The 27821-nt window shown below is 37.6% G+C and overlaps 1 protein-coding gene across 2 annotated transcripts in view; it reads right to left on the minus strand.

The window, feature by feature from the left end:
- LOC126106369 (nuclear RNA export factor 1-like) overlaps window positions 1-27821 on the minus strand; it is a 148967-nt gene that overhangs the window by 40462 nt on the left and 80684 nt on the right. For both annotated transcript variants that reach the window (XM_049912634.1, XM_049912633.1), the window contains exon 9: window positions 12540-12769. In XM_049912634.1, the coding sequence (XP_049768591.1) occupies window positions 12540-12769 (230 nt within the window). The remainder of the gene's footprint in view (window positions 1-12539; window positions 12770-27821) is intronic.

Below are 27821 nucleotides of genomic sequence, written 5' to 3' on the forward strand. Positions count from 1 at the left end.
TCAGGAAAGAGGGAAGGAGAAGGAAAGACAAAAGGATATGGGTTTTAAGGGAGAGGGTAAGGAGTCATTCCAATCCCGGGAGCGGAAAGACTTACCTTAAGGGGAAAAAAGGACAGGTATACACTCGCACACACACACATATCCATCCATACATACAAGACAAGACACAAGCAGACATTTATATATATATATATATATATATATATATATATATATATATATATATATATATATATATATATATATAATAAAGTTTTCTCTAAGTGTAGATTGCTTGGTGTTTCTTTGCTAAGCTACTATTGTCATTTAGCAGCTCTGGCTTACACTGTGCTGTGCGCATGCACAGATGTTGTCAACCTTAAGACTAGCAACTGCACAAGCACAGTTCTATCTTCACTCCACTTCACCGCTTCCAAGTGCTGCATCTCAATAACACAACTACTGCATGTTTAAACAGCACCGTGTCAAATTAAATAATTTCTCGTGCTTCATGAGGGTAATGTTTTCTGAGCTTCTCTGGCTCATAAACATACAATGAAAACCTTACATAACTAAAACTTACATCCTAATAAGGCAACACACATGAAATAGGTAAAATTAAATCTTTCCTTAATACTAAACATCAATCATAATATGGATATTCAACTGGACAGCATGTAATCTTTTACATACAATGCTCCAAGCCATACTTGATTAGTGTCAAATTCTGTCTAGTGCGCAAGTTCACATAAATCTGTGCGTTGGTAGAGCCTTTTTACTTACTACTATTTAAGTATAATGACTTATAAGCTCATGGGCGAGGGATCTTTGGTATAGCAAATGGCCCTGTGTACAGTAGCTACCACTTGCAATTCAGCTTACCATACTTCACCAATTTTGGATGAGTACTGAAGGGTATTTGTTGGCCCACATGGTACTCTACAGTGTGTCCTAATTTCTTATCACACAATTGTTTTCTGAATTTTGCCTTTTCTTCAATGCTAACCAGTGCATGACATATTTCCTCCTCATGTGATGGTTTCTTCTTAGGGATGTTAGGTAGAGGTTTTTCCAAATGCTCAACTTGTCTTTAGTAAAACAGCAATTCTGTAGGTGTGAAGCCAGTTGAGCTACATGGGAGATTGTTAACAACTTGAAGGAATGGGGTAACATATTTGATCCACCTTGTGTGTTTGTGAGGGGTGTAAGTCTGGATAAATCTGTTAAAGCGCTTAAATATCTTCTCTATGGGACTTGCTTTTTGAAACATGAATACAAGCACGTTTAATGCTGTGGGTGTTCATGAGCTCTTTCCAGCGGTTGCCTGTAAAGTATGATGCATTGTCTGTCATCAGTATTTCCAGTTTGCCTACTCTGGATAGATAATCTATTATAATGCTCCTGATTTTCAGAAGAGAGATATTAATGCAACATATCCCTTCAACAGTTTCTTATTTTGAGGTATAGGGCAGTGTCTGATAGCACTGAGCTACGGTAGGATAGAAGAATTGTATTCGAACATCAGCAGTGTGTTTTGGTTTACTTTCTCTGACGTTTGACTTGACTAGGTCTGCTGAATATTGTTGGTTGTTCACAAGGAAATGACACTTCCCCTTACCAATGTCAATTTGTGCTTGTTACTTCCTAAAGGTGTCCATGCTGATAAAGCAGTTTACTATTAGTCTTTCAACCGCAAGAAAAATGCATTGCAAAGAGAAGCTATCTTGTTGAATAGGAATTCATGCCTACAATTTTACGCCTTTAGACTTACCTCCTAAAGCCATTCGAATTTTACAGTTCTGGACTGGAAGCATCGGTAAGTGTCCTTGTTTTTGTAACTGATCAAAGAGGTCATGTGAAATTATATTTGTGGTAGCTTCATGTCCAGTACCGTGGGTACCCCTAAAACAAGTATTTGTGCATTGATTACTGCCTGTACTGCGTCTTCATTTTTATCTACACAGTTGGTGATATCTTCCTGACACAGATCATCTTCGATATCAGGGGTCATCTTTAATATCGCTATAGTTGTCATATCTAAGTAAACAATTTTTAACTAGTTCCATGCCCCTACCCATATTACTGGTCATCGAACGGGGGTCTATCAAAACCAGTTCGAGTTTTCTGACATAGCCTGAGCACTGACCTCCTCATTACAGGTAACCTCAAATATGTGCACATTATGCATCTGGTTTCACCAGTTAGGAGCTTGATTCAAAATTTTGTTGTCCCTGGCCGCTATTTGAAACATAATTTTGACTGTAGTGAAGTCAGGCAGTGGCAGATTATTTTGTCGCCCGTTTGCATTCTGCCCTCCCAGTTGCCGTTTGGATCACAGGCCCCGGTCGGTGGCACATTGTACGCTTGCTGGCTATAAACTCTGCGGTCATTAAATCCTCACCGATTAAAATTCTGTCCTTGGTTATTTTTACATCCTTGCTTGAATTTTTGTCCCTTTCCATTACCAGATTGGTTCCTGTTGGTATTGTTGCAAGGGGGATATGGCTGCCAACCAATGCTGGCTGTCATTGCCATTTCCACCGAGTTGTTCGTTAGTTCATGCGGGGTCAGCTTGCATGCTATCACTTGTGATTGCTCGGTTCTCTCTTCGTAGATAAGATCAGTGGAATAGAGAACTGAGAGTAAATCCTTCATATTGTGCTCAGTAGTGATGATTAATTTCTCGTTTATTTTAGCCAGTAGTTGGCTTTTCAATATTTTAGGACATCTACATGTGATACCAGTTTTGTCCAGTAGCTGGTTTTATTTAGATACTTCTCGAAGTACCTTCTGAGCCATCTGTGTTTACTACTGAATGGAGCTGGGTTAAACACTCTGCATCTCAATCTCTCTTGTAATGCGATGGAGCAGAAATTATCTAGGAATGCTCTTTCAAACAGTTTATATGTGTGACATTTTTCTGACATGTCAGTAGCTCACAGCAAGACACTGAGTATAACCTACTACAAAGTGTATCTTACACATTTTGGTCCAATTCCTTGGCAAAATGTTCTGGAAGACTCTTATGAACATGACTGAGATTGTTTGCTTACCTTTGGAAGAAAAAGTGTTGTAATAAGCCTTCATTTGTGAACAGAGCAGGAAGGCACACAGCACTGTACATTGGCGGTGTGGCATTGTTTTGATGTATCAGATCATATTCTGAATACCTCTGCACGACAGGGACAGAAGTCAGTAGCGACTGCTGAATGTTGTAGTTGTGATCTATTTTACCTGACAGGTTAGGGTTTAAGAGTGGGTAGATTATCTATTCAGTCTGTTGACACCAGATAGCTTGGGACTGAATGTTTTCTTTCCTTTCCAGTGTCACTAACAATGTTAGTTTTTCCTCCGCTGCTTTCAACCTCTGACCTATTTCAGCTCTTATTTCTGCCCTCTGTACCTTCATCACTTCCTCGATCACACCCATATAACCCTTGTGTTCCTGGAAAACCTTCTGTGCTAGGGTACTGCCTTGGTCTAGCCTACCAGCCACAGCTCTATCCCTTAATTTCCTTCAATTTCTTTATCTATCCTTTCTTACTCCTTTCTCATGAGCTGAATATTTAAACTTATGCTACCTAGCTGCAATGACAGGTACTGCACATGTTTAGGTACATTTTTGTACACTGTTTGCAACCCATCAATGGTAACACTGAGTGTATTTATATTCTGGCACAATTGTGACTGCTCTTGCTGCATATCTGCCTGAGCCTCAGACACTTTCTTCACATTTTTCACAAACTGTTATTGTACCTCATCCACTAATTTCACTTTTTGGCTTAAATTATTTATATCTTGTGACAAATCAGTGAGAAATTATGTTTCTAGATCTTCCCCCACACTTTCAAGTTTATCCGATAATTCATTTGAAAGATCAGCATAAAGAACTTTTGCCAAGTCATTGAACTGTTGTTATGTCAGTTTTGAAAGCATCAATAGTTTGCTTTAGCTGTTCAAGTAATTCCGTTTGTACATCTGTCTACTGTTTTGTAAAATCATTAAATTTTTCATCGATGCTTTGCTTAGGTGTTTGATTTTGCTCATTAAGATTATTAAATTTTTCATTTTGTTAGGAAAAATCATTAAATTTTTCATGAATACTTTGTTTGAGTGTTTGTTTTTCCTCTTCCTTAAACTTGTTTTTGAAATCATTGAAGCTTTGCTTAAGTAACTATTGTAACATTTGCATCATGATCGGGGTTTCCGGTGTGCGCAATGCACCCTGTCCAATCATGTTTGCATGAGGTGTAAGTGTGGCAGGCAAAGAATGATTTCATAAGTCTGCGCTGTCACATGCTACAGTTTAACCATGTGAAAAAATACTCCTTGAAGAAAACTGTTACCTTGTCTCATCTACTGTCATCATCGTATCATTTCAAATGGTAAAGAACTATCATCTGTGTCCATGTTAATTGAAAAATTTAATTGATCATCGTCACTGCGACTGACATTTTTAGTTTTGATTTCATTTGTTGCCATGTCCATGCTGGCGACATCTTGTGCCTGGCCATCTGATGGACTAACAACAATGTGCCTATCTTGTGATCACATTTTTCTATAATTTTAGAAAATGACAAAATAAATGAATACTTCTGAAAATGGAATATTCTGTTTGTAATAGCGAAGATACCACTACGAAACCCATTCAGTGGTGCCTTACTGTATCCAAATACATTGTCCTTGTAACTCAATTGTATGCACACATTTCCCTCCTTCCAGAATTAATTCTCCAATAAATTATCCTTAATGTTTTGCACATCATGTGATTTCCATCCTTGTAATGATAACATAGAATCCCATTTATGAAACAAAGAAAGACAACAATTAATATAATAGCAGATTTACAAAACTGTATAATTATTGTAAATTATTACAAATGTGCTAACTCTCTCCCGATGTCAACATCCTAGTACAGGTCGCCAGATGCATGATTAGGGAGAGGGATCATGTGAATTGTTCAAATCTGATAAGTTATGCTAATGCACATTTAGCCGCACCAGAAGTTGTAAGTCCAGAAATGCAGGCAGGTATGGGTGCATGAAGGTTAAGAAACATTGTGGCAGTTCTGGAACATTGATTAAAGATTAATTTCTTTCAGTTCTGCTGTACCTCATCTCCCCAATGATGTACAACAATGCCAGAATGGCTGCATTGACTATTCTCTCTTCATGTTGATTTCTTCTCCGAAGAGGTCCATTAAAAATTATAAGTCCTCATTACATCAGTATGTGGAGATTTGAACATAGCTCGATAGTAGAATGAACACTTGTGGCTTTCGCACATTTTAACTCTTAATTAACATGATATTGGGAGAATGCAAGTACAGGGTGTTTCAAAAATGACCGGTATATTTGAAACGGCAATAAAAACTAAACGAGCAGCGATAGAAATACACCGTTTGTTGCAATATGCTTGGGACAACAGTACATTTTCAGGCGGACAAACTTTCGAAATTACAGTAGTTACAATTTTCAACAACAGATGGCGCTGCAAGTGATGTGAAAGATATAGAAGACAACGCAGTCTGTGGGTGCGCCATTCTGTACGTCATCTTTCTGCTGTAAGCGTGTGCTGTTCACAACGTGCAAGTGTGCTGTAGACAACATGGTTTATTCCTTAGAACAGAGGATGTTTCTGGTGTTGGAATTCCACCGCCTAGAACACAGTGTTGTTGCAACAAGACGAAGTTTTCAACGGAGGTTTAATGAAACCAAAGGACCGAAAAGCGATACAATAAAGGATCTGTTTGAAAAATTTCAACGGACTGGGAACGTGGCGGATGAACGTGCTGGAAAGGTAGGGCGACCGCGTACGGCAACCACAGAGGGCAACGCGCAGCTAGTGCAGCAGGTGATCCAACAGCGGCCTCGGGTTTCCGTTCGCCATGTTGCAGCTGCGGTCCAAATGACGCCAACGTCCACGTATCGTCTCATGCGCCAGAGTTTACACCTCTATCCATACAAAATTCAAACACGGCAACCCCTCAGTGCCGCTACCATTGCTGCACGAGAGACATTCGCTAACGATATAGTGCACAGGATTGATGACGGCGATATACATGTGGGCAGCATTTGGTTTACTGATGAAGCTTATTTTTACCTGGACGGCTTCGTCAATAAACAGAACTGGCGCATATGGGGATCCGAAAAGCCCCATGTTGCAGTCCCATCGTCCCTGCATCCTCAAAAAGTACTGGTCTGGGCCGCCATTTCTTCCAAAGGAATCATTGGCCCATTTTTCAGATCCGAAACGATTACTGCATCACGCTATCTGGACATTCTTCGTGAATTTGTGGCGGTACAAACTGCCTTAGACGACACTGCAAACACCTCGTGGTTTATGCAAGATGGTGCCCGGCCACATCGCACGGCCGACGTCTTTAATTTCCTGAATGAATATTTCGATGATCGTGTGATTGCTTTGGGCTATCCGAAACATACAGGAGGTGGCGTGGATTGGCCTCCCTATTCGCCAGACATGAACCCCTGTGACTTCTTTCTGTGGGGACACTTGAAAGACCAGGTGTACCGCCAGAATCCAGAAACAATTGAACAGCTGAAGCAGTACATCTCATCTGCATGTGAAGCCATTCCGCCAGACACGTTGTCAAAGGTTTCGAGTAATTTCATTCAGAGACTACACCATATTATTGTTACGCATGGTGGATATGTGGAAAATATCGTACTATAGAGTTTCCCAGACCGCAGCGCCATCTGTTGTTGAAAATTGTAACTACTGTAATTTCGAAAGTTTGTCTGCCTGAAAATGTACTGTTGTCCCAAGCATATTGCAACAAACGGTGTATTTCTATCGCTGCTCGTTTAGTTTTTATTGCTGTTTCAAATATACCGGTCATTTTTGAAACACCCTGTACATACGTTTCTATTGCATCAGCTCAAAAATCCGAGCGGCATTGAGATTGGTGAATGAAAAAATTGGAGGCACTACTTTTCAGCATCCCCTCATATTTTATCAATGAAGAGTGCAAATAAACTACACTGGCTGAATAATTTATTTTGACGGATTTCCCCTATATTTTGGAAGTATGAAATGATTGATGCAAAGAGAAAAGTGTTTCCACAAAGTTATGAGAGATGACACAGTAAGAGATTATTGGTTGTTGAATTATTAATATGGAAAAATCTGTCACGTAAAAGATTTATGAGAGTTTAAAATTCTAAGATATTTATTTAAAGGAAAGTGAGAAACAATACAGGGTGTCCCACTCAAACCTCCCTGATTTCAAGCACCCATGAGAGAAAAACCACAGTAGATACGACAATGAAAAATGCACCACATTGTAGAGCATCTCAAATAATTTATATTCCACATCAGAAGTGCCAAGTATCATCGCCAGAGTGCAGAATGGTAGCATGGTAGAATGGCGACTCAACAGCAGTGCACACAGGCAGTAGTGTGGTTTGCAGAAACAAAATTACCGATGACTGTGCAGAGAAATTATTGTCGCGCATAAGAGGGTGATCCCCCTGATGTATAAACAGTTAAGGAATGGTACAGGAAGTTTCTGGCAACAGGAAGTGCTCTGAAACATTCTGTTGGTGCACGTTATGGAGTTTCAGAAGAGACGTTGGGGGACATCAGACAAACGCCAATTCATAAAGCATCTAGACAACTTGATATACCTCGATCAACATTGCATCATGTAGTTCACCAGCGTCTTCGTATGTGTGCTTACAAAGTGATAATTCTGCAACATCTGACGCGGATCGACAAACCACGCCGACAACAGTTTGTTGCAGATATGTTGCAGCATATTGATATTGATGCCAGCTTTGTGAAAAGATGTTTATTCTCAGATGAGGCAACCTTTCATCTACCAGGAACGGTTAATAGGCATAATGTTCGGATTTGGGGTTTGCAAAATTCGCACATTGTCATTGAACATGTTCATGATAGCCCTAAACTAAATGTCTGGTGCGGGCTAATGCATGACAGGATTGTTGGACCGTTCTTCTTTGCGGAACAAACAGTGAATGGGTTAGTGTATTTAGAAATGTTGAAGCTGTTTGTGTACCCTCAGATACAAGACTTGCAACCCAACATCATTTTTCAACAAGATGAATATCCACAGCATTGGTCAACGGCTGTTCTCAAGTTCCTGGATACGAAAGTTTCCAATCGTTGGATTGGATGCAGAGGACATACTGCCTGGCCACCACATTCACCCAACATTACGCCGCCTGATTTCTTCGTTTGGGGATTCATGAAGGACCATGTGTATGTGACCAATGGGGATGATATTCTGACGTTGCAATATCATGTCACCAATGCGATTGCAACAATAACAGAGGAAATGTTACAAAGAACTTGGCAAGAACTTGAATATAGACTTGATATTCTTCATGCTACGAATTGTTACCATGAGGAGGTGTACTGATAATAAATAAATAAATTCTTTGAGATGCTCTACAATGTGGTGCATTTTTCATTGTTATATCTACTGTGTTTTTTTCCTGGGTCTTTGAAATCAGGGAGATTTGAGAGGGACATCCTGTATATCCTTTTTTTCTGTGGTGTCTTTTCCCTTTTCAGTGACATGTCATTGCCACAACAATCGTCAGACTTGAATGCTTGTGGGGCTATTTGAAAGAATATGTCGATGTTATGTAGTGTAACATATCATTTTGATGAAGCGATGTGCTTGAAAGGCTTTTACCGAAGTGACGAATGATGATCACCACCATAAAAGTTTTCTTTAAGTAATGAGTTAGCAGAGTATGCTGTTCAGAAGTGTGATATCTTTATGGGCATGTACACTGGAGTGAACAGACACAGCATATCTGCAAGTTGGGATGACAATAGCTATCTCACTACATTTTGCGGTACCTGCTGTTTGAGCAGTTTATTCCCTGCTGTCAGGTCCTGCCTTGGAGATATGGTCTGTGACAAGGCAGAAGAATCACCGTGACAAATGTAATGGTGTCATGTAAACAGTAGAATCGGTTTCTGCTGTTACTATTCTGTTAGATGCTTTTCTATTATTTGTGTACTGAATTCGATTCAGCTAGGTGGAACAGTCAGATTTTGACACTGTCTTATTGATGCATCTGTGGCATTCCAAGTAATGAGAATTCGGTATGAATGATCATTGTAAAAGGAGAGTGCAATATATGTCACATTTTTTTCTGAGAGGTGTCATATATAATTTGAGAATTTGGATACTGGCTTGCCCTCTTCACTTCCAGTGATTACTCCAGCACATTGAGAAATGAAGTATAGCCGAGAGATATTGGTGAGTGCGTAGAAATATCAAAATGAGCAAATCAATGAAAGGGAGTTGTAGCTCCCAAGGAACTGTACATCATAACTCAATAATAATGACAGAGCACCACAGTTAACAAATTCCAAACTTTTTTTGTTGAAATAAGGCATTAAAGAATAGGTGGATTTGACTGACCAACATCTGTTGGCCTGAGATAAGAGTAACTCCTAGCAGAGAGTTGGGAATTCTTTTTGAGAGAACAGCTGCCACCAGGATCACATAACTTTCAATGAGTGATTATGCAAACCAGAATGAAATTTTTCACTCTGCAGCGGAGTGTGCGCTGATATGAAACTTCCTGGCAGATTAAAACTGTGTGCCGGACCGAGACTCGAACTCGGGACCTTTGCCTTTCACGGGCAAGTGCTCTATGCAAAACAAATTGAAAATGTTATCCTTCAATTTTGTATAAATAAAGGTGTTTTTCTCAAAATTCAACATACTACTGCTCATTTGAAAATAATCTATTCCCTGCAGATCACCCTGTATAGTCTGCCTATAAACTCAAGAGAGAGCAGTACTTTTGGCGGGGGATGTGGCGTTTTCCAGAAGTACTCTTCCCTGGCCTACAGGGGCACCCAAAACTGGTTGCATGTTACCTGACTAGCATTGGGGTTTGGCCTGCAGCGATATATATCATTTCTGTTAGTGGGATCTTAGTTGCCAGTGTCAGGCAGTTAAATTTGTACGCTTACTGATACACCTCGGTCTCTGGAAGTGATGGACAGTCGCCCTGCATTGCAAGAAAATGTGCAGAACACAAAGAAATGGAGGTATTTGCGGAGTATCAAGCATTTGATCATCTCCAATGTTATTACAGCGTGTGTTAAAGAGGTGACACAAAAAGAACTGTTGGTTAATATTAACAGTCCCAATCGAAGGGCTGCAATTTATGCATATGTCAGACACAGCACAATAGGACACATAAGGAAGGAACACGAAAATAAACCGCATGGTTTACTGGAATCGCCACAAAGGAAAACAAATAATTTTGGGAGGAAACCCATTATTATAGACAGTTGGATCAAAAGATGGGTTTTTACCCAACGCACAGCTAATTTAGAAAGTGGTATGTGCAACAGGAGATTACCATGGTTAAAAGAACTAAGAAAATTTTTCAAATTGGATATCGACTAAAATAGTTCCGAATCTGTCACCAAACTGTGTTATCGTTATGGACAACGCTTCATATCACAACAAGGAGCATAACAAAGCTCAAACTAGGTCCCTGAATAAAAGGGAAATGACTGAATGGTTATTAAAAAATAAGGTGGAAGCTGATTTGTTAGTGATAAAAAAAATTATTTGATTTAATTAAACACCATAAGCCGGAAGACAAAGTATTTGAAATTAATAAAGTACTTGAAGCCCATGGACATACTGTGCTCCAAGTTCCACCATACAACTGTGACATAAATCCAATTGAAATAGCAAGGGCAAAACTCAAAAATTTCATCAGAGGAAGAAATATTATTGGAGATATTTGCATGACAAAGTTACTGCAGTTGATGAACAATTTTCTGAGTTTCTGTTTTTTATTCCAAACTAAATGACTGGAGTGTACACGGCCTCCACATGGAGAAACTTGAACGAGAGTACTGGGATAAGGATGGGGATTATTGAAGACATACTAGATGCCATTGTTATTAATCTAGAAAGAGACGACGATGACGATGACAATAATGACAGTGACACTGTTGATAATGACCTCTAAATGATGATGTATGTAAATAGCCAATGAATAATTTCTTAAAAAATAGGTTGTGTATGCTTTCAAGCATGACTATGCTCATACACTATAAAGTTTCATGTGGTAGAAATGTACTACATGGTAGTAAATATGTTAAACAGTTTTACAAGATAAATACAGGCAAATGTGGTCCAAAACATACCGTTATCACTAGTTGTACAAAATCAGTGTCCATTTAAGAACTTCATGGTAAAATTAATTGATTTTTCACTAATAGAATGTGATTCAATCACATAAAACCTTTGATGCTTATTGAACAGCAGCATTTGAATGTACTCTTTCATCAAATCTCTATCTCAGTTACTGTTTGCCTGATTCTAAGACATACTGCTTAAAACATATACAACAATAGCTATCCTAAACACTGCTGAAATTTCCTTCGAAACATGTACACTGATTCTGGACTTCTATGTAAACAAGGTGCATTCACATATTAGTTTTTATTTTTTGGTAAGTGCTTTATTTGTTAATCTACAGCAATGTTATCCTCTTCAAAATATTCCCCATTACATACTACACACTTCTGCCAGTGCTTTTTCCAATTCCCAAAACACATTAGGAACTGTTTCTTCAGGATAGTTTGTAGATCTCTTAACTATGCATTTTTAGTCTCATCCATGCTTGTAAAACCACTGTCCTTTAAGGCCTGCTTTGAAATTTTTATACCACTTGTATGCCCTCGTTTTACTACTAGCAGACTCATAAAAAGTAATATTTAACATTTCTAAAAATCTGATACACTTTATTCCATTCTTATAGCAAAATTTAAAACAGGTTCTCTAATCTATTTACAGGTATATACAAAGCAAATAATCATTAATACTACAAGAACGCATGTAATCTTTTTGACAGCTGACAATAGAGTAAATACCCAATATGCGTAACATTGTACCGATACTTTTCAAACACGTTTACGAAGACAATGACAAAAAAAGTAGTGCAAATCGGACTAATTTAACACCCGAAATTATAAATTTCTCGTTGCTTTTTAAACACTCTTCATGTTGCAAGAACTGTTACATTTCGATGCAGCCCTTCACAGGAAACTTCTACCTTTTAGTACAAACACAAAGTAAGAATAAGCCTTAAATTCTACAGATATATTGCATTTTATGGGGTTCATTTTATGAATAGCAGTAGAGTATCATACATTCACATGAACAGGCATTCGGCTCTATGTTTGCAGTAGAATCCTGGCTTCCGTTCCTATGTTAATATTATAATGTTGTGTTTTGGAAGAAGTTATCGTCTTTTGTATTCCTTATGTTCTTAACGCATTTATCTAAAAATAAATGCTGCCGGCACGTATCTGTACACGGCATCACCACAGATTTAAAGTTCATGCCACAGCAGGGCCGGTACTACATTGTGAAACAGCCTGCAGAAGTGTGTTGTGACCTAGCTGGGTAGGCAGAGTGGGAACTCAGTCGCTCTTGAGTTTACTGACAGACTATACTCGTGCTCAGAATATACGCAAGGGGTCTGCAATAGGTAGTGAGAGAATATTGGTGGATTTGCACTTACCCCTTACTGGTTGCTGTGCTCTGTCCAGCATAGTACGTGCTAGAGAGAGAGAAGTAGGCGTTCTCATGGTACAAGCCTTGAAGCCCCGTCCGAACCTCACCATCGTACAGGGTGAAAAAGTGCTCGATGAACTGGTCGGCGAGCTCACTCGAGTCGCCGTGGCTGCTACAGAAAATGTAATTCGGGCGCCACTGCGGTAAGCCTGGCATGTGCGGCACGTAAGTCCCGTCCTAAAGAGAGGATTGAACAGATATGCATGTCCTAAAATCATATAGTAGGGAAAAAAATCATTGTATAATTACTTTATCTCCCTAGTATTATTATACAATCATTTACTATAGAACCAGATTTACCATTATCCTATCTTCCACAAGCTTTGATGTTTTTCCAGTATTGGAGCAGGTAGTCATGTTAAGGGACGCTTTCTGGAAATGGACAGAGGAGATCTTCTGGTAAAATGCTTCACTCCGTTACTCCTCTAGCAATATAAGAGTTTCTCCACTGTTGTTTCATGATAACACACTTATCTTGTAGTGATGGGCTTTTCTTTCCTCATACAGGGTGTTCTGGGAGGAATGGTCAATACTCAGGGAGACAACAGGAACAATCATTTGAAGCAAAAAACTTCATACGTACCTATGCCCTAGTTTGAATGGTGTCTGATATAGAACACAAGTAGCCTAGGTACGCTGCAGTTGCACATTACACCACCTTCAAACCTGCCTTCTTTTAACAGTCACACAAGGCTCTATTCTTAATCCTGTTTTTCTGTTCTTTGTTAACGATTTGCCTATAAGTGTCAACATTTCATCAGTTCTTTTTGCAGATGGTACATCTAAGGCACCCCACAAAAAAGGCAAAGAAACAGTATATAGAAGTTATTACATGCCAATACTGACCAACAAATCTGAAACACGGGTAATGATGAAAAGAAATGTCAGCAGATTAAATGCAAGTGGAATGAAGTTCCGCAGAAGTAGGACAGGATAACAAGGAGAGAGAGGATGAGGAAGGAAGGGGCATAGGAAATAGTGAAAGAGAAACTCTTACACAGCCGGATAAAAACATCAAATCTAAGATAGTATGGGCACTTAAAGAGAATGGGAGACTAGAGGATTCCCAAGACGATACATGAAATGGAGATGTGGAGGAAATGACCTAGAGGAAGATCAAGGGATAGATGCATGAAAGGTGTAGAGGAGTCTTTCGAAGAAGAAGAAGAAGAAGAAGATGGTGGTGATGATATTATCCGTGTTATTTGAACACAGGTTGTCTGGGCAAGACTTATATATGTGCATAAAGCTCAAAGACAAATGTACATTAAATGTATTCTATCTCGGAAACCATTCGGCACAGGGCATACACTCATATGAAATTTTTTGTTTCAAATTAGGGTTTCTGTGATATCCCTGAATATTTATCATTCCTCCTGAGATACACTGTATACACCTACACAGACTAACCTATGTCCTATGTCTTCACATGCATACTCCAATGCAATCCATTTTCATCTTAATTTACTTATCTTTGAAGCAGTGTATACTGGTTTAGGGTGGCTGCCATAAATCAATAACTTGATACATTTATTCTGATTGTTCTTTTTCTTTATTTTTGTCAGGTGCAAAACATCATTACAAATACCTTCACATGTAGCTAACGCCACTCACATAGCAACTTGTATGGAAACCAGTGTCATTTTTCGCACCAGGAAGTGCTCAACCAAACAAATACTGTTCTCAGGTAGTGGACCACCACATACTGAACCTCAAACAGTGTTTTTGGAATACTGACTGATCAAATACTGCACCACAATTACAAGTCTGTGATCCATTTATAAAATTTTCAAAAACAGAAAGTCAAATTCCATTGATGGCAGGTGACAAAAGTCAAGAGATAGCGATATGCACATACGCAGATGGTGGTAATATCACATACACAAGATATAAAAGGGAGGTGGAGCTGTCATTTGTACTCAGGTGATTCATGTAAAAAGGCTTCTGAAGAAATAATGGACACACGACAGGAATTAATGGGCTTTCAACGTGGAATGGTAGCTGGAGTTAGATGCTTGGGACATCCCATTTTGTAAATCATTAGGGAATTCAATATTCTGAGGTCCACAGAGTCTGGAATGTGCCGAGAATATATTTCAGGCATTAACTCTCACAACAGACAATGCAGTAGATGACGGCGTTCACTTAACGACCAAGAGCAACAGCCTTTGCAAAGAGTGTCAGTGCTACGAAATAAATGCAGGGCATACGACAAACGTATCACTTAGGACTTAGGACAAAATTTGGAATTAATGAGCTATGGCAGTAGATGACCAATGCAAGTGTCTTTGCTAGCAGCCTGCAGTGTGTCTCCTGGGCTTGTGACCATATCGGTTCAACACTAGATGACTGGAAAGCAATTCATGTGAATTGTTTGGCCATCCAGATTACATAACATTTATAGGACATAATTGGCAGGTCAGGTCAGTCTGTGCACAAAAACCTGCACTGGCATGATGACCATAGAGACAGCATGGCTCAATATTTCTGCAGGGGATCACGAGTCGAGTTGCACTACACTGGGCAAAAGAAAGACTGACATGATATTAGGAGGTATCCTACAACTTTGTCATCTCAGTGTAATTACAATTAACACTGCTAATTTACAGAGAGTTACAGACTTCTTGTGGTACTTTTGGTGTTTAAATCTCGATCTCAAATCTGAAAGTACAACTGTTTATGAATTTCAAAAAACAGTTAATGAAGTACATAACTGTTGGTCAACACTTTGGAGATCAGCCACTTAGAAAAATATTGGGGCCACGAAACCATGCATTTATGCCATTATCTTAAGTGTTACGGGCACATAATATGTAGCTGATATATCTTCGAGAGTAATGCGTGCTAAAACAAGGACCAGACTCAAGATTTATTCTTCATATATACTTTTAGTTTTTTTATAGATTATAAATTTTAAAATAAAACTGACAGAAAGTGCAATTATCCTCCAACAAAAAATGTGCAAGGTGAGTTAATGAGCAATTTCTTCCTCTTTAGCTTCCAAAATTTCTTGCTCACTCAACAAACATGATGTAGCAGAGTTACAGCAAACAGCAAAACCACACAAGTAAATGCACAAAATTACATCAGTGTAATCAGACATTAGCTCACACACTTGCAACAGCAGCTGTTACATTCGCTAGTCTTTCTTTCAAAATAATTCTAGAAACTGACAACAGAAGCCAGCACCAGTCAAGGGACAGGTAGCAAGAAGTCCATACATTGTTCTCATACAAAATGAGTCTAGTTTACTCATGCGTTGAGAAAATCACAGCCCGACCTATATCCGGACACAGTCTAAAACACAAAGTTGCGGCCATACCGAAGCTCAGGTCTGGTCTCCAAAGTGTTAATTATTGCGTAGAATTTTATATTGGTAACTAATTAATTTCAAAATTAACATTTTCAGAAGGTAATTCTGTACAAACAAATCTTCAAATAGCATTTTTATTATTCCTGAAAGTTGATGTGTAAGCTATTGTAACAAGTGCCTTTTACAGTATTCACGATAACTTATTAATAAAAGTCAACTATTACAAGAACCGATACTAGTACAAAATAAATATAAATCATACAGAAATCACTTAATTGTAGCTGCATGTAGTAAAATGATGCATCTTTTATTAGTAAAATAATGTTAAGTACAAAAAATAAACATGGTATCAGGTTATTTACTAATTGGGAATCACGTTCTGCAATACTACCCAACAACATTGGCAGCTGCATTACAATTGCTCTCTCTCTCTCTCTCTCTCTCTCTCTCACGCACGCGCACACACACACACACACACACACACACACATCCTACCATACCCCTGGCTGCCCCTGTTGCACTACTGGTACCTGCTTTCACAGGTAACTTTCTCTTTGGTTGGGATCCCGTATTCCTGCTGGGTACTTCAACTGTTGTTTTACAAGGGACATCAGCTTTCTCCTTTGTAACCCTGCCCACACTGTGCAGAGACTTATGTACCCAGTTTACACCCTCCCCTGTGTTTAGTCCCCAACGGTCAGTGTTGCACCCAGGTATCGATATTGTTGTCCTGCTGTGGTGCTATCAGATCCCATCTTGTACTATTTGAGAAGGTGATTAGTTGACTCTTCTCTGCATCTGACAACATCCCATTTATCTAGATTTTACCTGCCTTCAATGCAATGCAAACAGATCGAGTGCTGTGAAAATTTCGGCCTACTTACTAACCCTTCCGAGGCCAGACCGGTAGTATTCTCAAAACAGATAATGCAAACAAATTTCAAAATAAAATAGCATTACTTTTGAAGAAGTGTCAACAATCGGACACACAAATAGGATTTTGGTCAAGAATGTAACTCCAAGCACGAGGAAAACTCTACAATTAACAGTCCAGGTAACAGTTCATCAAAATGGGAAAATTCTTAATGAGTCAGATCTCGGTTTGCAACTGAGAACCTGAATGCTTGGGTGTCACATATTCTCCATTGTCCTTGACGGGTATGGAAGTTGGACCTTTGACTCTAGCACTGAAAAACATATTAAGGCCTTTGAAATGTCATTTGCATTCAGAATAAATTTTCACTCTGCAGCACAGTATGCACAGATTTGAAACTTACTGCAATACTAAAATTGTGTGGCAAACCATGACTCTGTCTTTTGGGGGCAAATGTTCCACCAGCTGCGCTATCTGGGCACGACTCATGACCTGCCTTACTTCTGCCAGCACCCATCTGCTGCTTTCGCTGCTTCACAGAATTTCTGCAGCACACCTTGAGCAATCAGTGCTCCTGGGAGAAAAGACACTACAGAGAAATGGCTGTGCTATGTAGGGAATTGTTTCCCGAATGAATTTTCCCTCTAGAGAGAGATTGCACTGATCATATTGTCATCTCTTCTGTATACCCTGCAGGTTGAAAATATCAAAGTGTGTTGAAGATAACACAGAACTACATAAGAAGACATACTGGTGCACTGTCAAGATCAGGGCTAGCTATGTAGATTGCCAAACTTCACCGGACTATGCATGACAAATTTCTGTGCAGGGGGATGAAGTGTACTTTGTGCTACTTATAGAGATACAACAGAATTTTTTAAAATTTATTTTCTGGTTTAAGTGAAATTATTTTCTTTTATCTTTAAGAGCAGATATAATAGTAAGCCTATGAAATGTATTATTTGTAGACAAGTAAGAGAGAAAGGCTTATGTATGAAAAATATAAAAGCCTAGAATTGGAAGTTAGAATTTTGGAGGTATGTGTAGAATGACAGGATTGTCTCTGTACATTAATACTCATACTTTGCCTGACATCCTTCATCTCCCACTTCCTTCTTCACCTTTCCTCCTCCTGGCCTTGTACTGTTAAAGCATGCACATTACTGTGTTTGCACAATAACAACCACAAAACAGATATCACGCATTGTGTAATACTTTCTTACTCTGTACTAATAATGCCCTTTGTATGTTATTAACATGTGTTTTTTCTGCAAAGGTGGGCGAGTCTTACATTATACGAATGGAAATAACCCACTTGAGTAAAGTTTACTTGGCCACCATTCCATCTGTCTCACTGAGACAGCTACAGATTGTAGTAATTATTCAAAACATGCTTGTCATTTCATTTGTGAAGTCCAATTTGCCAGTGTAAACAAACTAACACACTTGAGGTGTTCAAAAGTTCTCACTGTCATAAAAATACGAAACCAATCTAGTTTTTCCACTAATACTTAATATTTCTTGCAACATTAGTATTGTTCAACTACTTGTCAGTTTAACTCTCTGGCATTGGAGAGTGAAAGTCTCTGCACAATGCCACATGCTTCAGCTTGCGAAAGTTCATTTATATTTAAGTTACCTCATTGTGATCTTCGGCTCAGATTATACTGCGGACCCGAATTGTTTCATATTCTTCTTACCTGAAGAATAACTGTAACTCAATACTTACTAAAAACCATGAGGTGGCAACTCCAATCTTTTAAGGCCCTTACTGCACCTTTAAATACATCACATATTAGGTGATAAGTATCTTGTTACAGAAGACTTTTTGGGTAATGAATGACAAGCACTTTTTCAGTATGTTCATATATGCATTATTGATATAAACTTCTGGTCGTTGGTATTCCTTGACAGCATGGCTGGTGCAGAAGACATTTTGTCGCCTTTGACTACTTTGCATGTCTAGACTCAAAGTATGTCTTCAACTCTTTTGGAATGACACGAAGACTGTGCGGAACACCTTAAGCATATAATAAAATACACAAAACAGGACTTGTCCCCTAATAAATCTTCTTACACAATAATTAAAACTTTATATTCAAAACGCTTATTCTGTATAACAAAAATGCATATAATTCTACTAATAAAGCTTGTTCATTTATATTCAAAATTAGTGCAAGGTTTACTTCCACTCAATGAAATAATCTATTTCCAAACTCTGGCTACATAACATCTGGAAAATCTTGTACCTTCATAAGCTGTTGTTTACCCTGTGAAATACAAATTCTGCCAGGATCAGAATTGAAAGTAAAATGATTAGTACTTGCTTTTCAATAAGTCTCTTCTCCTTTCTGGAATTTCAAAAACAACAACTGTGTAAAGTAAACAAAGTCAGGTTACTATTTGTTTAGCTCATTCCTCCAATTACTGCAGTTTCACTTTTGAATATTTTTAGAACTAAATGTCAGCACCAATAGTAGCTTAGCAATTTCTTATTCTTCTATCATACATTGATAACAATACTCTCTCTCATTTGTGAATATTGATGAACTTTTATTGTATACAGGTGAGTAAAAACATTGAGCAGCAGCTAAGGTGTTACTGAGGTTTTACATCAATTATTCTTTGTTCTTCATTCATTCTGTTTTATCACCCATGCAGTGACACAGAGATTGCATACTATGCGGTCCTGTTTAGTACTCTGTGCGGTACTGGTAACTCCATGCAGCATCTGCTGTGACATAAGGACTTCTGTTGCCTTCCTTAACAGGTATAATTTTATTAGTTTGGCCCAGCATTCCAACACCATTCCTCCTCAGCCTCTAGACACGTCATGGCCAACAGGTCTCACAAATTACAGGGAATGATGAGATACAATGCAATGTGGACTCCAATGTTTGTACCTCAACTTTCTGACGTATCTCAAAGGATCTCAGGATTTTTCTAACAAAGCAATTTATAGTCTTAAAGTAGTAATATTTGTTCATACACATACACTTTTTGGGCTGAAATGGGCATATCCTACATGTACATGCCAGGTTATTAAATTAATGCTATTTTATGGGCTGCTTAGTAACTAGCTATGCGAATTGTGTTCCCATCAAACAATAATCCTTTGTACAGTTTCCAAATGTTTTTTGTATCAATATGACTTTGGCATAAGGCATCAATATACAGCCGTAAGTGATCGTCCTTGCATTGTTCACTTTCTAAGTTTTTACAAAAATTTTCACGTCTTTCTTGTATATATTTACTTTTCGAAAATAAACAGCAAATTTGATTCTTTCCTATACGTTTTGGTTTGACTGAAGACCTATAGGCACTCAAGACAGTGCATCGGGTAGTATATTATCTTTCCCCTTTACATATTTAATGCCGGCCGGTGTGGCCGTGCGGTTCTAGGCGCGTCAGTCTGGAACTGAGTGTCTGCTATGGTCGCGGGTTCGAATCCTGCCTCGGGCATGGATGTGTGTGATGTCCTTAGGTTAGTTAGGTTTAAGTAGTTCTAAGTTCTAGGGGACTGATGACCATAGATGTTGAGTCCCATAGTGCTCAGAGCCATTTGAACCATTTTTTACATATTTAATAGGAAAGCAAAATTCCTGTAGAGAAAGAGAGCCCACTGTGTTAGCCTATTGTGTTGAAGTTCGCTCTTACATAGAAATGTCAATGTGCTACGGTCTGTATGTATTGCTGTCTCAGATACCACTAGTAGGTATTTAAATTTCTTGAATGCCCACACTGCTGATAATGTTTCTTTTTCTGTAATTCTATAATTTCATTCATTTTGTGTCAGCAATCTACTGGCAAAAGCTATTGGTTTTTGCTCTAATGTATGATCAGTCACATATTCTTGGAATACGTGATAGCCGAACCCATAATCTGATGCATCCACCACCGTATGGAAAGGAATGGAAAAATTTGGGTGAACCAATAGTTGACTGTAACCAATGCTGCTTTTATTTTTGAAAATTCTTCATGACACTTTATATCCCATCTCCACATTGTGTTCTGTTTTATTTACCTCCCCAAAAAAATGAAAGTACTGAATTGGCAATGACTTTTCTGTAGAATCCTACCATACCTGAAAATGATTTGAGTTGTTTTTTATTAGTAGGTTCTGGGCAATTCAGGGTCACATCTAATCTGTGTGGATACAGCTTAATCTGCATAGTATTTACAATGTGTCCCAAGAATTTCACCTCTTTTCAACCAAATTACAATTTTGACAATTTAATGGTGACACCTTGGGAACTTAACCTCCTTAAAAATTCATTCAAAGTTTGCAGGTTTTCTTCACATGCTGTGGATATTACAAATACATCATCAACACATAACAACACTTTCCTTTTTAAATCGTTTCCCAATACTTTATGCAAAGGTGTTATGAAAACAGACTGATACATTTAGAGCAAATGGCAGCACTTTGAATTAATAAGACCTTCCTTCAAACAGAAATGCTGTAAACTTCAGCGAATCTTCATGCAGGGCAATCTACTAATAACCCGACATGAGATCCATTGTGCTGAGGTATTTTACTCCATCAAACTTTGCAAGCAGTTCCTCTGTTGTCTCATTGTCCCTTGGGTTCTATAATTCTATTTACAGTTCATGCATCCAACACTATACATACATTACCATCTGATTTTTAACAAAAACTAATGGACTGTTATAACAGCTATCGGACATTTCTGTAATATTCCATTGTAACATTCTTTCAGTTTCTTTTTTAACTAATGGCTTTGTCAATACTGGTATGGATGTAAAATGAATTGTGTGCTTTAATTTTCAACCTTCCCTAATAAAACCTGGGCACATTGAAAATACTATTATATGTTTACATAATAAAGAAATCATATCTTCCTTTTCCTCAATGCTTAGATTCTTTGATTTGTTGATGTTATCAGTTATGTCTGCCTCATTCACTTGTACCATGTCTGCCCCTAATTGGTGCCCGTCATTGTATTCTAATACAACTTCTGTCAATAAAGCGAGTCCTAATCTGCCTGTGTAGCTTTGATCACAATGAATGACAGCCAAGTCATCTTGTTGCCTGCATGGGAACGTTACTGTCCAAGTTTACCGATATGCTGCTGTCCGACAACCAGTTTATGCCTAAAATCATATTTACCTTTAAATCTTCCTTACATACATTGCTTGTTGAAAAGTGTATGTGTTTAATGTAAATTTTATACACAATTCTGCATGTACTGGTTTTCTTGTCATACCTGTCATCCCAGTTATCTTTATTCCTGTGACTGGTAGCCAAGGAAATACATTTAACAAATTATTTTGCTGTAAGAAATAGTTATCGACTACTGATATGTCACTACCAGAGTCTAAAATAACTTCCACAGTTGTTATTTACAATGCATGTCAATGTTGGTTTCATCTATTCTTTTGTTTGTGTATTTCATGTAATAAGACATCTGTTAAACTCTGCTTGTAATCGTACCTAATTAAGCTGGAACAGATTTGTTGTGAATCGTTTTCTATTGTTTCAGAGGACCGAGCCTCCACCTCGAAGCGTATTAATTTTTCTTCTCTGTAGTACATGTATTGTTAAATGCGTTATTACTATAATTTCTGTTATTGTTCCTGTTTCTGTATCTATTCCCTGAATGGTTATAATCATATCCATTATGTACCCTGTTTCCTTTATTCGTAGCACTCTCCCTGGTGGTGTGAGATGCTCTCTAACATTACTTTGTTAGTTATTATTGTGATATTGTTGCCTGTGTGTCATCTTTCTGATTGTCTTTCCACTGTGTCCAATTATTCTGGATATTCCAATAAGTTGTTCACTTTTTTCCAGTCCTTCCATAACAAATGGCTCTGCGCACTATGGGACTTAACATCTGAGGTCATCAGTTCCCTAGAACTTAGAACTACTTGAACCTAACTAATCTAAGGACATCACACACATCCATGCCCAAGGCAGGATTCGAACTTGCGACCGTAGCGATTGCGCGGTTCCAGACTGAAGGGCCTAGAACCCCTCGGCCACTCCGGCCGGCTCCTTCCATAACAATTTGTCCCTTACAAACCTTGGTAATCAGGTAATGATAACTTCTAATAAATGTTCCTCACTTATGGGATAGTCTAGATATTTTACTTTGTTAAGATGCCATTCCACAAAATCTCTATGCCCATTCCATGAACTTCTGTTGCACGGTTTTGATGCTAAAAATTCTAATCTCAGTTTCTTTTGGGCTCCCTCACTCCAATACTTAGAATTAAATGCTGTTTCAAAGTCACTATGTCTTGTGAATTTTTCTAGCTTTAACATACCCCACTGTGCAGCATCACCCATCAAACAACTTATCACAAGTTGTATCCTATTAAAATCTGACCAGGAATTGGGTAACACACCCTTAAGTGACTTTAGAAATAAAACAGGGTGAACATTGCATGAAGGTGAAAACTGAGTGGTAGCAGAAGATTTATTTATTTATAAACAAACCTGTTGTATCTACAGTCGCAGGCTTTCAAAAACCATTTAAAATGGATCAAATCAGATTATTAGTGCCAAGCCAGGCAATGAAAGCTATGTATAAATACAAAAACCTCACAATGAAAGTACTAAAAACAGTTGCACATATAAGATTCAACAAGCACTGTCAACAACTAAGCATAATTCCAAAATTTATAAAAGTGAAAATATGTTCTAGCAGCAACATAGCAAAACTTATAAAACACAAAGCAGAAAAACTATGGCTGAAAACCGAAATAAGGCAGTTACATAAGAAGGACTTACTAAACAGAAAGCTACTCAACATGCAGATAGAAGCAGCAAGCAACATGGAATCTACAGTTTATGACAGCATTTGCAGGCATATCCAGGACATAGTCGACAAGGAGTACTTGACCATTTGCAACACACATAACAAGAAACTACAGACCTTAACATACAAACAAGACAAGAGATCCAACCTTGAGATAACTGACAAAAGCACACACACATTTTACAGTAGAGTGGTGAACAACACTGACATAAAGTTCAACCAAAGAGAAAACGATCTACTCCAAAAAGGACTAAAATACAATGTAAAACTTAACCTCAACAACCATACACTGAAACAGGTTATAGCTGCAACTAAAAGTGCAGCAGATGCTGCAAAATTAAATTCAAATACAAAAGCAGCAATAGGTCACAAAGTAAGCAAGCTTCTTGAGAAAGAAATGAATAAAGATAAGTTTAGATCTAAATATACAATAAATGATACAAAAACTTTAAAATCTATAAATAATAAACTGAAAAACAACCAATCCATAGTTGTAAAGTCAGACAAAAGTAATACATTAGTTGTCATGAAAGAAAAAGAATACATAGACAAAACAAATGAATTCTTTGCTGCTAATAACATTCAGCACATTGAAAAAGGCCCAATCAAACAATTCCAAAGTAAAACTAAGGAACAATTAAAGAACACACATTTCCTGTTGAAAGAAACTGAAAAGAAATACCTTACATGTATGAATGCAAAAGCACCACGCCTAAGAGAACTGCCAAAAATACACAAAAATGGAAACCCAATACGTCTCCTGGTCAACTCTATAAATAACCCAGCACACAAACTGTCACAAAAACTGAATAACATACTGATGAAAAATTATACATATGAAACAACATATTCCATAAAGATGCACAGTTTATATCACTTGACATCACCAACCTTCATTCAAACATACCCATACAAGAAGCTCTAACAGTAATACAAAAAAACCTTATGGAACACAAGAAACTTTCATACACAGACATTGTTGAATTTATGGAACTCCTTCAGCTAACCCTAAGTTACAACTACTTTACTTTAATGACAACATTTATATGCAACCAGATGGCCTAGCAAAGGGATCATGTATATCTGGTACCATAGCTGACATATACATAAATCACTTAGAACAAAAATTATTGGACAGCCAAGAACCTTGCCTAAAGAAAATAGAATTTTATAGGAGATATGTAGATGACACACTATTGTGAAAGGAGATACCAAAGACATCACAGACATTCTCAATCATTTCAATAATCTAAATGAGAAAATCAAATTTACAGTGGAACATGAGCAAAATAAAAGTATCAACTTTCTGGACCTAAATATTACAAGACACAACAACACATGCACATTCAAAATTTATAGGAATAACACAATGACTGACACCACAATCCTTGCAGCCTCATGTCACCCAAATATCCATAAATAGGCAGCATACAGGTCAACGCTGCATAGGGCAACAAAAATACCATTGAACGAAGAAAATATGCAACAAGAAATAAACACAGTGAAAAAGATTGCAGTTGCCAATGGTTACAATGCTTTCATGGTTGACACAATCTTAGACAAAGTGAAGAAAAACCCAGGTACAAACTGCACCACAGAAGAAAAAGAGAAAAACAAATGTATATCTAGCATTCCATACATAGGCAATGTATCACAGAAGACTGCAAATATTTTCAAAAATCACAGAGTAAAAATTGGGATTTTCTACATCTAATAAACTACACCAAAAACTAAAACATAATATAAAGTGTAATCATGATCCATATTCAGACTCTGGAATATACAAGGTAACATGCCAGGAATGCTCCAAGTTCTACGTAGGACAAACAGGCTGAAATATCAACACCAGGTACACAGAGCACATTAGAGCATACACACACAACAAACACACTACATCAGCAATAGCAACACCCATACATAATACAGGACACCCATTTGGAAAAATAGAGCAAAATGTCAAAGTACTCCACCGACTAAATAAAGGACATAAAATGGATTTGCTTGAAGAACTGGAGATTTATTCACATTACAGAAAATATAAAGATAAAATATTAAATGAAAAACTTGAAAGTGAATTTCTTCAGATGTTTCGATAATATACTTAAATAAAAATAGTAAAACATAGAAATAAGCACAATAGTAAAATCAATATAAGCAATTCATGAGCCAAATTGTTAAGATAAATAACCTCTGTACAAAAGCATATCATAATCGGTGGAAGACCTATAATGTTTTCTCTGTGGACTACCTGTAAGAAGATCTTTGTAAATGTTTCGTTTATATAAGATATTTTTGATGTGTAAAGTGTACAACAAGTTGTGTGTGATGTTAAGTGTGTGTGAGACTCTACACAAATGGACCATTAGAAAACTGTAAGTATAAATTCTTCTAAATTTTAGCCACTAACCTCACAAAAAGAATTGATACCCAACTAAAAATCGCGTGTTTCTTATGCATTACAGTAAAAGTCAACAAAATGAAGCAGACTCACACACACTGACATCATCAAAAGAAATAGCTTAATACACACCAAAAAAAAACACACTTGAAAATGGGAATTATTTCTTGAAACACGTCGTGCGAATAGTAAAATAAAGAAAAAATCCTGACTGGCAGCAGAAGATTTATTTATTTATATACAAACCTATTAAAACTTGGGGAATCTGTGATTGAATCCATTGCTTAGTGTTGCAGTAAAGTCATCGCAGTTATTAGCTGCTGTCCTGTTATTTAATAACAAGTCTTCTACCTCTTTTCTAAGTTCTTTCTCTGTCTCCTCTAAGCTCAAAGAGTTATTTTGTATACCATCATTAGTGTTTGAACGTAAAATATCGTCGTCGTGAATGGCTGGTTCTTCCAACACTGTAGATGTAGTCTTTGTAGAGGCAGATTTGTTGTCTACCAATTCTGTATTACGAACATTCTTACCACTCAGCTTTTGTATCCTTGGTTCCAATTCATTAATTATTGCAGCAAAACATCACTTCCTTTTTTCGTCTAGGTATGCACCATTGTTTCAGTACTCGTCAGTTCTTTTTCTAATACGTCAATTCTCTGCACTTATTTATCATTCTCTGCTTTGATAGTATGTATGTGCTCTAAGTACTGTCTAGTTTAGTTTCCACTATTTCTAAGTGCCCATCTATTTCGGACACATGACCAAAACCCATTTCCATCTTGTTTCCAACGTATTCATCCTACTATTAAGTTGGGTGGTAAATGCATCAAATCTTGTTTCTAAATTTGTGTGTCTATGGTTTTGTGTCAGTCTGTTTTCTTCAGGTGTGAACTTGCCATCCATATGCGTAACTGTAGTATTTAAGTGAGCCAACTGCTGTACAACCAACTGCATTAACTCTTCCATAGTCATGCTGTTATCTATGTAAAGCATCTTATTATTTTCAAACCAAACAAATTTAAATCTATCTCGTGTATTAATGTGGATGTACTGAACTATATACAGTGTAAGATGTCTTAATCTTGCAATGGGTGTAAGCATATTCACTACAATGGTCTAGTTTTTTTTATTTACTACCGTATTTACTTGAATCTAAGCCGCACTTTTTTCCGGTTTTTGTAATCCAAAAAGCCGCCTGCGGCTTAGAATCGAGTGCAAAGCAAGCGGAAGTTCTGAAAAATGTTGATAGGTGCCGCCACAACTAACTTCTGCCGTCGAATATATGTAGCGCTACACATACATCCTTTGTAGTAGGCACAAAGATAAATACTGGCACCAAAACCTCTGCGTCAGTAAATAAAATTAAAAAAAAAATTGGAAGACGAGCTTTTTTTCTCCGCCCGAGTTTTGACCACTGCTTTTTCATACATAATCCAACGAAGTAAATACAAATTCCGTATTGTTCATCTTCGAATTTCAATGTACTACGAAAATCTGACTGGTAATACTGGGATTTTTGTCAATATGGCCAACTCTATGTTCTGAATTTTTTCCTACCTGTGAGAAGAGATGGTTGCTAATAGGAACCTGATGAAATGTGAATCACGTGCAGTATTCTCTTCACCATAAGAATAATATGAATATAAACATTTTGCCATGTATTCTTTCGTGTTTGCTTCTATCTCATTTATATCCTGTCTGCCAAATAAACTACGAAACTAGAGTGAGACAACAGCAAACGCGGAAGAATATACGTATCGTGTCATGTTTATATTCGTATTACTCTTAGGCCTAATAGTGATACAGTCAGAAATGAAGCACGGCAACTGACTAGATTTTTAAATCTAAGATGACTAATT

Source organism: Schistocerca cancellata, chromosome 10, assembly GCF_023864275.1.
Source record: "Schistocerca cancellata isolate TAMUIC-IGC-003103 chromosome 10, iqSchCanc2.1, whole genome shotgun sequence".
Classification (NCBI taxonomy): Eukaryota; Metazoa; Arthropoda; class Insecta; order Orthoptera; family Acrididae; genus Schistocerca; species Schistocerca cancellata.